Genomic DNA, 13,611 nt, shown 5'->3' with positions numbered 1-13,611 from the left:
TACTTGTGAGATGACTAGCGATGATGTTGGTGAAATGACGCGAGACGCGACGCGACTACTCACGCCTCGGCAGGCACCCGGCGCCGCAGCCCCACCTGCATGCAGGTGATCGCCAACCGTGAACCGCAACACCGTCATTCCCCCTACACCCGCGAATGCTCACCGTCCCTCAAAGCATGAAGAACCACAACTCATGACAACATGGCCAACGATAAGAAACAGCCGGGCTTGGCTTGCCAGAAATGCCGGACGCCAATAGACATCGATGCCTCCATTGACCAGCTCAACCCGGCAGCCTTCAAGTTATTGACTGGTAAACATCCATATTACTACAGACTCTAGCACATGGTAATAATGTACTCCAGATTCCACACTATCAGCCCAGCAGCCAGTATCAAGAATATCACCAAACCGCCAGTCGCGCCCTCCCAACCCTCCCGAACACCTGAAGACATATCAAGATGCGGCCAAGGATGCCAGGAACCCTACCTTTAAACGCAACATACAAGGCGCACCACCTTCAGGACTCACAAATGGCCCCCAGAACCCCGCCATGTCCTTCATCGACGTACACATGTCCGAGTCGATGATAGACCCACCCGCCCCTCCGTTCGAAGCCCAAGCCGGAAACCACAAACAAGCAGCGAGAAGCCGAGTGCAAACGACAAGGCACGACGGAAGAGCTTCACAAACGGTCCAAGCATACCAGGCGGTGCAAGTTTGGCAGATGGGCTGGAGACGACAAATCGCATGTTCGAAATCCTATCCGCACGCTCCGACATCGACCACCCCATCTGCGTAGAATGCACCGACCTCCTCATCGACGGTCTCCAAAAGCGGCTCGGCGTCGCAACCCGCGAACGCGACGCTTATGTCGACTACCTCCGGCGCGCCAACACCGACGTGCCCTCGGCCGACGAGGTCCGAGTAGCCGAAGCCGCCCTCAAAGCAGCGAAAAAGGCCGAAGCCGTCGCCATAACCCAACTCGAAGCCCTCGAAGCCGAAAAATTCGAACTAGACAACCAGCTTGCGGCCCTAGAAGCCGAGTCCCGCAGCCTCGATATCGAAGAAAGCGAGTTCTGGAAGTCGAGAAACGAATTCAACACTACGTTGACGGAGATACAGAATGAGCGTGATGCGCTCGCAACGCGGTATGCGCATGATGCGCAGGTTCTGAATCAGCTGCAGAGAAGAAGTGTGTATAATGATACTTTCAATATAACGCACGACAACCATTTCGCCACCATCAATGGTTTAAGGCTTGGGCGCCTGCCAAACCCTTATGTCGACTGGCCGGAGATAAACGCCGCATGGGGGCAGACATGTTTGTTGCTTGCTACGCTGGCTGAGCGACTAGGGTATAAATTCGACGGCTACGAACTTTGTCCCATGGGCTCTACATCTACCATTACCCGTTTAGAAGCTAAAGGCGGCGGTGGTGGTGGTACTTCAAACGCGGAGTCGACACGTCAACCAGGTCATCACGGTAGTACGAGTGCGAGCTCCCCTCAAGTGAGCAAACATAGACTCGAGTTGTATTCCTCCGGTGACTTTCCTATAAACTTTGGCTTCTTACACAGGAAGTTTGATACAGCCATGGTCGCATTCTTGGAATGTCTGCGTCAACTTGGCGAGTTTGTCGAGAACTCGGCTACTGCAACACCCGGCAGTGGTATGGGAGCTGGAGGAATGGGTGGTGGTCAAGGAGGCCCCCTAGGTGGCGTCAAGATGCCATACGAGATACGGAAAGATCGCATACATGATCAGAGTATTAAACTCGCGTTGAATAAAGATGAGGGGTGGACGAAAGCTTGCAAGTATACGTTGACATGTTGCAAGTATCTACTTGCGCATGCGAATAATGTTGAGAGTATGGGGGCTAGGCGGAGGTAACAAAGGGGTATGGGAGAAGAAGGAGAGGAGCAAGGGGATTGGACAATGGTGGTCAGGGTAATGATGGCATACTTTTGTGATTTGGTTTGAATAGGTTAGATACCCCCAATAATGATTTTCTGTCCTTTCTTCTAACGAAACGAAATGGAATGGCTACTCTATGCGAAACCCTCTGTGCCATCCACGTTTACTACCCTAAGCTTACATCACAGCAACAACAACCTGTCAGCGTACAAATGGCCGCTCTTGTACCATATGAAGAACACACCCTCGTCTAGCGTAAGACAGCGCCAACGACGGGAAGGGGCGTGTACGTGAGGTTCCTGTGTGTCCAAAGCTTGATATCCCTATCTCGAGTGACACAACGCCAACGACGGGAACATGTACACATCAGGCTCTTTCGAGTCCCCAGCAGCCAGTGTCCCTATCTCATAGTACACGAGCCTCAGATGAATGAGGCGACATCGCAGATACTAGCCTTATCGCATAGTATACGAGGTCGTGCGGTACGATGGTGGTTCAGACGTACCTCGGACCTCGATACTGTAAAATAGAGATGGGAACGTTGATTGAGGTTAGGGTCTGACTCGAACAATCTGTTAGTGAGAAGTAGGGTCGCATGCCCATCGACTTGTGCTCTAGACGACACGTTGTGTTCTCTCTCTGTCACATTGAGCCGTTGCTTACGCGGGAACTCTCGTGTCGTTCAAGATGGGATGCGGTGGGATATAAGGCTAGCTTAGAGGCCTAGCATGAGACTAGTAGCTAATTCGACTACCGCTTAGGGGAAGCTGAACACACGTTGGGTACTCAGATATGTTGCTGCCCACCAAAGGATAGCAGTACCTTGCTTCTCTGATCGACTGAACATCGTGCGACTAGTTTGATGTGCTTTGCACACCGCACAGACTGAAAAGCACAGACACCAACTCCGCATCCGGGAGGCACCGACGGTCAGCACAAAGCTAAAGCCTCGTGCGTAAGAATCCAAGGGGCGAAAAAGGAAGGTCACGATACTTTCTCGGTGGTGTTGCGGCTCTTAGCGCTGGAAAGCACCATGTCAGCTGAGTTGTGCAGCCCCGTGACTCTCGGTGGCGCACGTCCAGCCGGACGAACAGCGAAGCCGACAATTGAGTTTGGGCGAGCAGGCTCGCCTCGCAGCGGCATAGTGTAGGCAATGTCCGACGGCTCTAGTGGAAGCGGAATGTTTATCCCGTAGCCTAGCTTGCCGGTCTGATCGTCTCAGACCTAGATGAACTTCGTGGAAGCGAGCTGATCAGGGGTCGCTGAGATCTTTGCGGGGTAGCGTATTTCCTTAGCTTATAGAAACCAAAAAAAGGAAATCAGGGGTGCTCAGAAAGACGCTGGAGTGTTGTCAAGAGGCACAGTTCGATGTAGCGATCGGCCTGTTGTGCTCGTTTGCGCAGACACCTGTCGAACATACTGAAGCTGTCTCGTGGTTGCACCATCATCACTCTAATCAAAGTCAGCATCTCATAGACTAGTTTACTCTGCTGTTTGGGAATCGCTGTGTAGTGTGCTCGGCTCAAGTGCTGAGCTAGAGTAGTTCCCGTAACGGTGTTTGATTCTTGGTTGCGGAGAAGTCGCATAGCGGGGAAGTTTCGAAGACGTAAGATATTACCAAATAAGTCGAGGAGAACACGATGGTGAGAGGCCTAAGCTCCAACTCATGCAACAGACTGGAGAATACGTGTCACCAGAGGAATGTGCCCATGCATCGTGAAGATTTTGCAGGCTGGTCCACTCTGGGTGTGAAGTTTGGGGAATGGCCATGACATGAGTTCTGCGTAAGTTGCATACCGTGCGTTGCACAATTCGCAAAGACCAAACGAGGAGGTCCGGTACGTTCTGGAATTATCGTGATCACGGTAAACAGGGTGTTGCAAGGCTGGCCGTGTACGGCGCTGTTGTGCGTCAGACGTGGTCCGTTTGACGACAGAAGGTGCGAGACATGACATAGATGGCGACACCCGCAACCGCAACCACAACCGTCTGGAGATGCGGAGATGGTGCAAGTGCCCAGTGCGTCGGATGTAATATGGCACAACAAGCCACAATGCTGGCAGTCAGTGCATTGTCGTGAGACGAGGTATGAAGACGGCGGTCGACGGCACCAAGACAGGGCGACACGACGCGACAGCATGGAAGTAACGGAAGTTGGACCCAGCAGAAAGGCGCCATGCAGGCACGGGGATGGTGAAAGATGGTCGGAAGGTCTCGTCAGAGATTTCCATGTGTCATTGGTGGTCAGGTGGCCTGCGGATTGAATTTCCTGGGGGTAATCGAAACGCCAGCCACGAGCCACGTGAAGCCAATTTTCTGCTTTGAATCGCCGCCCCAGCAAACCCGAGCTCGCCAAGCCACCGTGACGTAAAGAGAACCTAACCTCACAACCACTTTCCCTCGCAAGACTATACGCGTGCAACGTGCTGCCAATCACCCTATTGGCTCGCCTCTGCTGAGAATTGATCCTTCTAGCTCATGGACCATGTCGGTCTAGCGTCCGAGTCGTTGGCGCTTGCGCAAGGACCTGGGGAAGACACAAGACGTCTGACTAACAAACAACCACGGAGCTCTTTGTGCCAAATAAATCTCTGCAGTAGCATTGTGTCACTATAAGAGTCCAAAGTGCCTTCCAGGGTTCACTCCAAAATCCATACACCTGACTAACTACGACTTGCTCGCTCACCTTACCTACGTTTCAACTACAACAGCAGCATAGACATCGAGTCACCCTACCGTCACCACCGTCGTCGAACATTCAATGAACATCAACGACTTCCCCTACGAAATCCTTACCCAGATCCTCGAGGAGGTTACCAAGGCCAATATACGTGATGGTCCCACGTATACATTTGGTCTCCAGCAAGCACCATTGCCACTCGAGAGGGCCAAGCTCCAACGCTATGTAAGAGGCCCGGTCCCACCGGAGCTCCTCAAGTGGGATGCGACTGCCACACTACGATCAGTCTGCTGGAAGTGGCATGAGTGGGCTTTGGAGCACTCCATCAAGGATGTCTACATCCGTCGCTGGAAGGGCGGAGAGGTAAGCACAACCAAGGTACTTAGCCATGGCACAATACTAACGTCACATAGCGATGGGCCGAGCTATCAAACAGGCGAGAGAGCTACCCGCTCTACGAACTCATTGACCGTCCAACTGGCACAGCTGTCTACCGCGACCCCTTCGCCTCGCTCAAGCGGACGGTGAGCATCTGCAACGACTACCCAGCAGTGGCTGCCAAGATCAGGCGCATGTGGGTGCACGGTTTCTACACCGCCGAGACCGATCGTCTAGTATTCCAATCGCTCAAGAACTGCACCAACATCACCTCGCTCTCTCTTCCATGGACCGCCATCCGTCACGTGGACGCCAAGGCCTGGCGGACTGTGCTCACTGGTACTGGCAAGCCACTGCAGTCGCTGGAACTCCAATGCGTCGACCCTACCTCGCAGCAAGCAACAGACAAGGATAACCTCGTTGACCTGGAGCCACTACAGTCGGTCAACTTCAGCCAGCTGCGACGCCTGAAGATCTTCGGCGACACTAGCTTCATGCCCATCACCAACAATGATCTCTTCGCCATCGCTCGCACTGCCACTCAGCTGGAGGAATTTCACTTGACCTGCAACTCCTCAATCACCATCGACGGCGTCATGGCGATTGTTAAGGCGTCTCGCAAGACTCTCCGGGTTCTTGAGCACAGCCCGCGGTCACAGGATGGCTTCTGGCACCCACATCCTGGATCCCCGAGCGACTGCGAGCATCTCTGCGATACTTTCCGGAACTGTCCCAAGCTTGAGACTCTTTCCATCTCGCTTCCTTCTGTATGCTCCCATCTCTTCTCAAACGACAATGCAAAGTTCGCAGGCGACCTGCAGGTACGCGCTCTGCACTTGTGTGAGCATGAGGATGGTCGCTCCACCCAAGAGGCTACCGACGCCCTGCAGAAGCTTCTTGAACAAGCCCGTCGCTTCATCCGCCTTCGCGCAGAGAGTGCCATCCCTCGCGACTTGTACGTCGAGCTCTTCTTCGCAGAGTGCATCTTCGAACCCGGTTTCCAATCCGTCCATGGCGATTTTTCCCTGGCGCAGATTTCGTCCGATGGGCACTGGCCACAAAACGTCGACTTCAGCGGCAAGGGACCTTACGGCAGCACCGGTCTGTACGGAAAAGAAGAAGAGGCGCAGTTCCAGCGTATCGACGAGGCCGACTTCCTAGCTGGTGTTCGCAGGAGGCTCCTCTCCATCCAAACATGATTGTGTGGCTAAATCCACCAATAACGGCCGAACTTTCACTTCAACTTGTAAACCTTTATCACGAACCTTTTACTTACGAAATTACGACCACATGCATGAGCGGCAGGCCTGGAGCCAAAGAGATACCAGGCTGAAGCAGCCACATTGTATTCATGCATTTGGAGAAATTCACAACGAGAACATGGCCATGTCTCGAAAAGCGATTGCTGTGTATCTTTCATCTGAGAGGGCGGGGTGGCTTTTGCTTTTTGTCTTTGCATTCTGTTAGCATTTTAGCGTTCGACTTACAATCAACATAATGAATCAAGTTTTTCACTCATCTAGATTCTTCCATCGATCATCTGTGCATGCATCTATATTCGCGCATGTTCGATACTGGCATCCTGCTCCAACTGTGATCACGACGCGCAACAGGCGATGAGAAACTTCGCGAAATCTCTAATTTTACCAATGGCTCCCTTTTGGCGATAAACAGCAACACCCCGCACCTGCAGCCCACGCACCCACACCCTCCCAAAGTGGGCAAGCTCAAGGTACATTTCCGCACGTCTTTGCTTACACACCGCACAGTCATCACCCATTGCACACTACTCCGGATGCCAACCTCTTTCTCTATCCGAGCTTGTCAACCTTACCTAAGCCGTGCTAAGAACGTAACACTACAAGTGTCTACACGCCGAACGCTGACCGATATGCTGCTGAATAAGAGACGGAACATGGCCGCGCGAACTAAATGCAACTAAACTGTTGTTGTTCCGGACCCGGGATCTGTCTATGGGACAGCCACCTAAGCAGGTTTGCCGGAACGCCGGTGGGTGATGTTCGTATAGTAACAGATTTGGCAGGGCCAAAAACCCCATTTCCAACGATTACATGAGCCTTTGGTAAGAGATTGACAATGTCCATGACGCTACTGCATTGGGGGTAAATGTGGGCCGCTAGCCGTTCCGCCATGCCTCGATAAGCCTAGCGGTGCGGCTATGAGGGGCAGAATGGCGCAGAAGCTGTTGGTTACAGGACAGCTGGGTAGCTAAGCTTGCTGGCATAGCAGTTATCGAGCATGCAAGTGGTCTCGGTGCTATTCGACCGGTGTAAAGCATGATGTATTTCGAGACGATTATGGGGATCGGGACAAGGACAAGATAGGGCAAGGGACAGGGTGCAACAGCTAATCTATGCACCCGGTGCAAGTATAAGAAGATGGGACTACCCCACCTCGAAAGCCTCCCAACAACGCACACATCTCTCATCTGCTCTTCTACTTACTTGTTCTTTGTTACTGTTGTTTGATACCCCCCTCAATTCTCTCAAGATGGCTCCCAAGATCGCGATTGTATACTACTCCATGTACGGCCACATCAAGACGCTGGTATGTTGAAAGTTTTGTGTTGCGTTTTGGCAGAATGTTGCTTGCTTGACGGCTCCCCACTTGTTCCTTGTCTCCAATTGAGAGCTTACGCTGACATAGTCGCAAACAGGCCGATGCTGAGTTGAAGGGTATCCAAGAGGCTGGCGGTGATGCCAAGGTCTTCCAGTATGTACCCCTCTCCCCAACACCACCATCTCTGTACTCGCAAACGCAATGGCAACTACCCAATCGACGCCCCACCAATCCTTTTCATACTCCCTCAAGAATGGTCACTAACAACCTTCATACAGAGTCGCCGAGACCCTCCCCCAAGAGGTTCTCGACAAGATGCACGCACCCGCCAAGGACTCCTCTGTCCCTGTCCTCGAAGACCCCTCCGTCCTCGAAGAGTTCGACGGAATCCTCTTTGGTATCCCCACCCGCTACGGCAACTTCCCCGCGCAATTCAAGACCTTCTGGGACAAGACGGGCAAGCAATGGCAGCAAGGCAGCTTCTGGGGTAAATACGCCGGTGTCTTCGTTTCCACCGGAACCTTGGGAGGTGGCCAGGAGACTACTGCCATTACCAGCATGAGCACGCTTGTGCACCACGGTTTCATCTACGTGCCCCTGGGTTACAAGACTGCCTTCGCCATGTTGGCCAACTTGGAGGAGATCCACGGTGGAAGCCCGTGGGGTGCTGGTACCTTCTCTGCTGGTGATGGTAGCAGGCAGCCTACTGAGCTTGAGCTGAGCATTGCCAGGGCTCAGGGTAAGGCCTTTTACGAGGCTGTTGCTAAGGCACACCCGTGACTAGATGATGGGAAGACTGCTGGCGATGTTGGTGAGAAGAAGACGGTGGTAGAGGGTAACGGGGCAAGTACGAATGGGGTTGCGGCGTCAAACAATGCTGCTGCTCCAACTGCTACTGCTGCCGCTGCTCCTGCTACGTCTCCATCACAACCCCAGCAAAAGACGGAAGAAGTGAAGGACAAAGAGGGAGGTCCGTGTGGATTGCCTACAAAGTGCGATATCATGTAGACTTTGTTACTAGTCTTCTTCTTCTTGTTTCCTACTTGTTTAGATCGCAACGAAATGAAATGAAATAATACAACACACAAGACCTCTTCTCTAGTTCACGCAGATAAAGGGTACTTCTTTCTTACGTGGTCGTGCTTGCGTAGCCATTCTTAGCTCGTTACTAGAATATAGCCATGGCACAGATCTGACTACGAAAAAGTTATACTTGCATACAAACAAATTGACAAGACATGATAACATGATGTAGCTTATCGGTTCTTAATGTAAATACAGCTTGAGTTGAAGAAGAACACATTCGGGTATCATTACATCCTCAGCTTTACTATCAAAGCACTCAAGTTCTAATCCCAAAACATACCAACATGTGTCCCGGAATAGCCAGAGATCCAACATTTGACATCTATACCCACGAAAAGAACGCCAAGAACTCCAAACTCTCGAACACGGCTACTCATCGCCCACCACTCTTCTTCTTGTCCTCCTCCCCCTCTCCTTGTGGAACGTGATCGTGTACGAATCCATCTACCCAATCCTTGACCCCGTCAGCTTTATGCGTCAACCACTGCCACCAACTCTCTTTTTCCTTTTCCGCCTCCTTACTAGCTTCTTCGTCACCTTGTTTGTCTTTCAACTCGTCCTTGCCACTGCCTTTCCCACCGCTCGGTGGTGTGGGCCTGCTAGGGGCTTCGTGATCAAGCGAAGGGGACGTGTCTTCCAATCCCGACGCCGAAGCTGCGATACTGGATAAAGAGTCGAAGCCCATGGATGCAAGATTTGATTGGGAAGGTAGTGACGATACAGAAGAAGAGAGGGTATACGTAGGAACCGGATCCTCAGGCGTATGATTACCGGCGTCGTCGTTATCACTGTGCAACCCAACGGGATTCAACGGCAATCTCAGCGTCCCGTTGTTGGGCGCCGGAGCGAGACCAAGTGAATCGCAAACGATGTTGTATAGTTCGATATTCTGGAACGGGTCCATTCTGCTTCCCGCCTTGTGCGGAAAAGCCGGTCCCCTAAAATGGCAGTCGCAAGTCAGTAAAATGCGTCTTATACACACTTATTGGTGAACAATCAAAGGAGAACTTACCGAGCAATAAACACGGCCCTCATCAATGGGTGTTCAAAATCGTATCCATGCAATCCCCTCGGATGATACACCTCGCCCTTCTTCTTTCCCTCTTCGACGTCGAATTCATCTTTCGTCACAATCGCCCAACCGGTCTTGGGTACAATCCACAAAGGGGCGATACGCTCGTTTTTGCTAAAGTGGTAGCGTTCCGGCATATCCTCATCCCGTAGATAAACATCCACGTTAGGATTCCCCTTTGTCCGTTCCTTGAGCTGGTCGTACAGACGATGCAAATCCGCGTCTTTTTTGGGCCGCAGGCCATAGAGCGGCCAGCCATCAGTATGTTCAAGTTCTTCCGGGTCGATCAAGTCTTCGAGCTGAATGAGGCGCGTCACGTCTGTTGTAGCCATGCCGTGATCCGACACGACGATTACATTGACAATGTTTGTGAGGTTACGCTGTTGGAGACCGGCTAGGATACCACCCACCATTGCATCAGCATTGGCAATCGTGCTCCGGATTTCCGTGCTGTTGGGTCCGTAACGATGGCCGTCGCCGTCTACGACCGGGACGTACGCTGCGATGAGTTGGGGACGCGGCTCGTTTGCACTCGCGCCGATATCCTTGGGGCCGGGCATGTCGAGTAGAGACATTATCCGGTTGACCTTGCTAGGAAGCACTTCCGACCCGTTGTACTTGTCAATGTACGCAACCTCTTGGTGTAGGATGTTGGCTTCGGAACCAGGCCACATGTGCACTGCTGTGCGCACTCCTTGTTTCTCGGCTGTCACCCAGAGGGGTTCGCCGCCCCACCAGTGCGCTTGTAAACTGCGTTCTGGATCTGTGTAGTAGAACTCTTGCTGTAGTTCCGGGTCCCAGAATGTGTTTCCTACCACGCCGTGCGCTTCCGGATACATGCCTGTGGCCATTGTGTAGTGGTTTGGGAATGTGACGCTGGGGAAACTGGGCATCATGTATTTTGGCGATATGCCTTCTTGAACGAATTGGTTGAGCGTGGGTGTAAGGTTTCGGTAGAGGAAGTCGGCGCGGAAGCCATCGAGCGATATGAGGATTGTTGTTGGTGCGAAGAGAGAAGTGCCGTTTGATATCATGGTTACTGCGCCTTTGACGTCTTTGGGGGTGGAGAGATTGTACGTGGCTGTGAGGAGGACGACGAAGAGGACGATGATGGATATGTATATGGCTATCCGTCGGTATAGGCTCTTCCTGCGTGCCTGGGACACCCATTAGCTTCGTTCACGCATTCATAGGCTCTACATACCTTTCTTTGCGACTCGCTCGCAAGTAGTCGCTGCTCATCGCTCTCTGAACTCCTTCTCGAGCGGAAACTCGTACTTGATGCGCCAATGCCTTCTTCCATTTCATACATGAGCGCGCTTGCCTCCTCGTTGCCGCTTTTCCTGCGCTCCTTCATCTCCTTCTTCTTATCCCATTTCCCGACTTTGACCCCCGAGCCTTTACGTCCTAGTATACCTTTTCCGCCATCTTCGCGCGTAAGAAGCCTCTCGCGCTCGTCTTCCGAGTCTAAGATATCATGGTCGCGTTCGCCAAGTTCGCCGGAGGGTCTACCGTCGTAGCCTTCGTCGTCGGAGGTGTGGTCGTAGAGGGTGCGCTCGTCGGTGCCAGCATCGGAGCTAGCGACCCTTTGCGCTTCATTGTGCAGTTGTGGTTGCGAAGACATGATCGCGTTCTTCAGGTAATATTATTACATCGCTCGGTGACCGAGGAAACGTTGCGCACCCGCTACGGTGCTCAATATGTTGAAGGTCAGCAACCCCAGACGTGTCTCTTGGCACTCATGTTTCACGCGTGCAGGAATGCGGCGTTGCTCGCGCAAGGGCGTTATTCGGTAATTGAGAGTTCACTAAACAGCGAACAAGAGAAACTGCTAGCTGGAACATTGCTTTGACTTTATGCATATGATAGTTTGTAGACGCTAGTCCATGGTCCTCTCTGGATATCCAGAATTCTGGATCATCTTTCGCGTTCCACATGATTTACTCCATCTCAAATACCGCGGTCTTCCAAGCATCAAACCACTTAAGACCCGCACCATCTACTTTCCCTTTGGAGCAAAGCCACAGTACCAACCACATGTGCTCTACAAGCTCTCCCCAGCAATACAGTCTGACCTCCCCAAGAGTCTGAGCACCAATCTCTCGATGCAATGATGTGGCCCAACCAAGCCTGCCATCTGTCAACAGTTCACAAATTGCGTCCCATAAGTCTTTTTGGGTTTGTGCTGGCCATTGCGAACAGTCAATGGACCACCAACCCCGTGTATCGGGCGCGGGAGAGCGCAGCTTCTTGATTGGGTTGAATTGGTTGGGACTTTGTGTCTTGATGGTTGCCAGGTAGGGTGTGATCTGTGAGGGTAGAGTCCCCGGACTAGTTATACCGATTTTCGGCTCAGGAGCTAATACACTGAACGGAAGCTCGGAGAAGTCTATGAACTGATCGTGCTTGTTGGGTTCGTGCTCACTGTTGCTCTCGCTTGTGTTGTGCTGTGTTGTTGAGACCGTCGGCTTTGACGTCTTGATCAAGCGCGAGCCTTCCTGCTGTCCTGGAACAGCGCTGCTAAACTCAAGTTGCGCTTTCGAGGAATCAGACGCCCGGACTCCTGCTGCGCTAACTTCTTCCAGGCGCCTACTCTTACGACGTTTCGCAACCGCGGTGGATACCTTGGAGGAGGCCACTGCCTTTAACGCGTCGTTTGAATGCAAACCTTCCAGTTGTTCTGGAGCGATGGCGATAGACTTTTGATGCGGCTTTGGAGTACCAGGCGCTGAGAAACCAGATGTCTTGGATCTTGCTGTACGACCAGCTTCTTCCAAGCGCGTACTCTTACGACGAGTTACAACGGCGGCAGGTACCTTGGAAGAGGATGTAGCTCGAGGTGGAATCGAATCTTCCGTCGTGATATCGGTCGTGCGTTCACTTGGCCTAGCTGGACACAAGGGAACCTCTTGTGTGAAAATTCCAGCGACTTCATCATCTTCGTCGGTATCCTCGTAGATCATCGGAGAGCTATCTTGCAGTTGACTCTGAGGTAACTCTTCTGCTGGCTCAGCGTCCTCCAAAGCCACCCCTTGAGTCTCATTCCCAATCTCATCATCATCTGATTCATCATCTTCATAGGTATCCTCAAAACCCATCTCAAAGCTATCCGGCATTTGACTCTGCAGCGCCTGAGCCGCAGCTTGCGTGTCCTCGATAAAGGCCGTATCAACATCCTCTGGACTGCTTGGAGCATCTTTTGTAGATTGCTGTTTGCTAACAGCGCTTGGCTTTGGAGTCGTATGCGCTTTCCAGTTCCGATGGATGTGCTCTAGGCGAACAAGCCGACTAGACGTCGGCGGAAACTCATCTTCTTCCACATCATCATCTCCCCTTGAGCGTCCATCGGACGACAAATATGAAGGAAAACTGCCGTACGAATCTTTGCTCGTTGATATAATCGACGCATTGAGACTCCCGGAGAATGAACTACTCCCTGCATTCGGCACCACCTCATCGCCGCTTACTCGAGGAGTACCTGTAGACTGACTCGATACATGATGTTGGGCCTGTTGTGAGCCATCCGCATGACTTTGACTTTGACTTTGGTTTCGATACGGCTCGAAGTCAAGATAAGCGTCAGCCAAGGAACGGTAAAGTTGATCGTTTTGTCGGGTTGCTGGTGTGGAGATGTGAACCAAAAGTTCATGGTCCATAGCTGGAGGCAAACAGGTGGAGTGTATGTCGATTTCCAAAATCCATCGTTAGGACTACTACATAAAGAGAGGCGACCCAAGAGAAAGCGCGCACGGATTGTTGTCTTGTGTTGTGAGAAAGGGACGTGGAGAAGGCAAGGGTCCAGCCTGGCGGATCTCTGGCGATACTTGGCAGGTACGGTCTGTGCACAATCTTACGAACGGGTCAGTACTACGACTGGATCTGTTGTATCTTATGCGAC

The 13,611-nt window shown here is 52.2% G+C and overlaps 5 protein-coding genes across 5 annotated transcripts; 3 read left to right on the top strand and 2 right to left on the bottom strand.

Annotated features, from left to right (window-relative positions):
• Positions 1-201: 201 nt before the first annotated feature.
• ALTATR162_LOCUS7782 (uncharacterized protein) lies at positions 202-1,893 on the top strand (the record flags this gene model as incomplete). The annotated part of the gene is made up of 3 exons (XM_043315411.1): positions 202-313; positions 366-609; positions 645-1,893. 3 exons carry the CDS (start codon positions 202-204, stop codon positions 1,891-1,893), a joined length of 1,605 nt encoding a protein of 534 aa, XP_043171346.1.
• Positions 1,894-4,678: 2,785 nt separating this feature from the next.
• ALTATR162_LOCUS7781 (uncharacterized protein) lies at positions 4,679-6,174 on the top strand (the record flags this gene model as incomplete). Its single annotated transcript, XM_043315410.1, has 2 exons — positions 4,679-4,960; positions 5,011-6,174. The coding sequence occupies 2 exons, from the start codon at positions 4,679-4,681 to the stop codon at positions 6,172-6,174; spliced, it is 1,446 nt and encodes a 481-aa protein (XP_043171345.1).
• A 1,312-nt stretch (positions 6,175-7,486) lies between these two features.
• On the top strand, positions 7,487-8,335 carry ALTATR162_LOCUS7780 (uncharacterized protein; the record flags this gene model as incomplete). Its single annotated transcript, XM_043315409.1, has 3 exons — positions 7,487-7,543; positions 7,653-7,708; positions 7,834-8,335. 3 exons carry the CDS (start codon positions 7,487-7,489, stop codon positions 8,333-8,335), a joined length of 615 nt encoding a protein of 204 aa, XP_043171344.1.
• Positions 8,336-9,014: 679 nt separating this feature from the next.
• On the bottom strand, positions 9,015-11,337 carry ALTATR162_LOCUS7779 (uncharacterized protein; the record flags this gene model as incomplete). The annotated part of the gene is made up of 3 exons (XM_043315408.1): positions 9,015-9,579; positions 9,654-10,870; positions 10,918-11,337. 3 exons carry the CDS (start codon positions 11,335-11,337, stop codon positions 9,015-9,017), a joined length of 2,202 nt encoding a protein of 733 aa, XP_043171343.1.
• A 316-nt stretch (positions 11,338-11,653) lies between these two features.
• Positions 11,654-13,362, bottom strand: ALTATR162_LOCUS7778 (uncharacterized protein; the record flags this gene model as incomplete). The annotated part of the gene is made up of 2 exons (XM_043315407.1): positions 11,654-13,082; positions 13,181-13,362. 2 exons carry the CDS (start codon positions 13,360-13,362, stop codon positions 11,654-11,656), a joined length of 1,611 nt encoding a protein of 536 aa, XP_043171342.1.
• Positions 13,363-13,611: the final 249 nt, after the last annotated feature.

This window comes from Alternaria atra (assembly GCF_907166805.1).
Source record: "Alternaria atra isolate CS162 genome assembly, contig: 28, whole genome shotgun sequence".
Taxonomy (NCBI): Eukaryota; Fungi; Ascomycota; class Dothideomycetes; order Pleosporales; family Pleosporaceae; genus Alternaria; species Alternaria atra.
The sequence above is the reverse complement of the archived record's forward strand: the minus strand, read 5'-3'. Positions and strand labels throughout refer to the sequence as shown.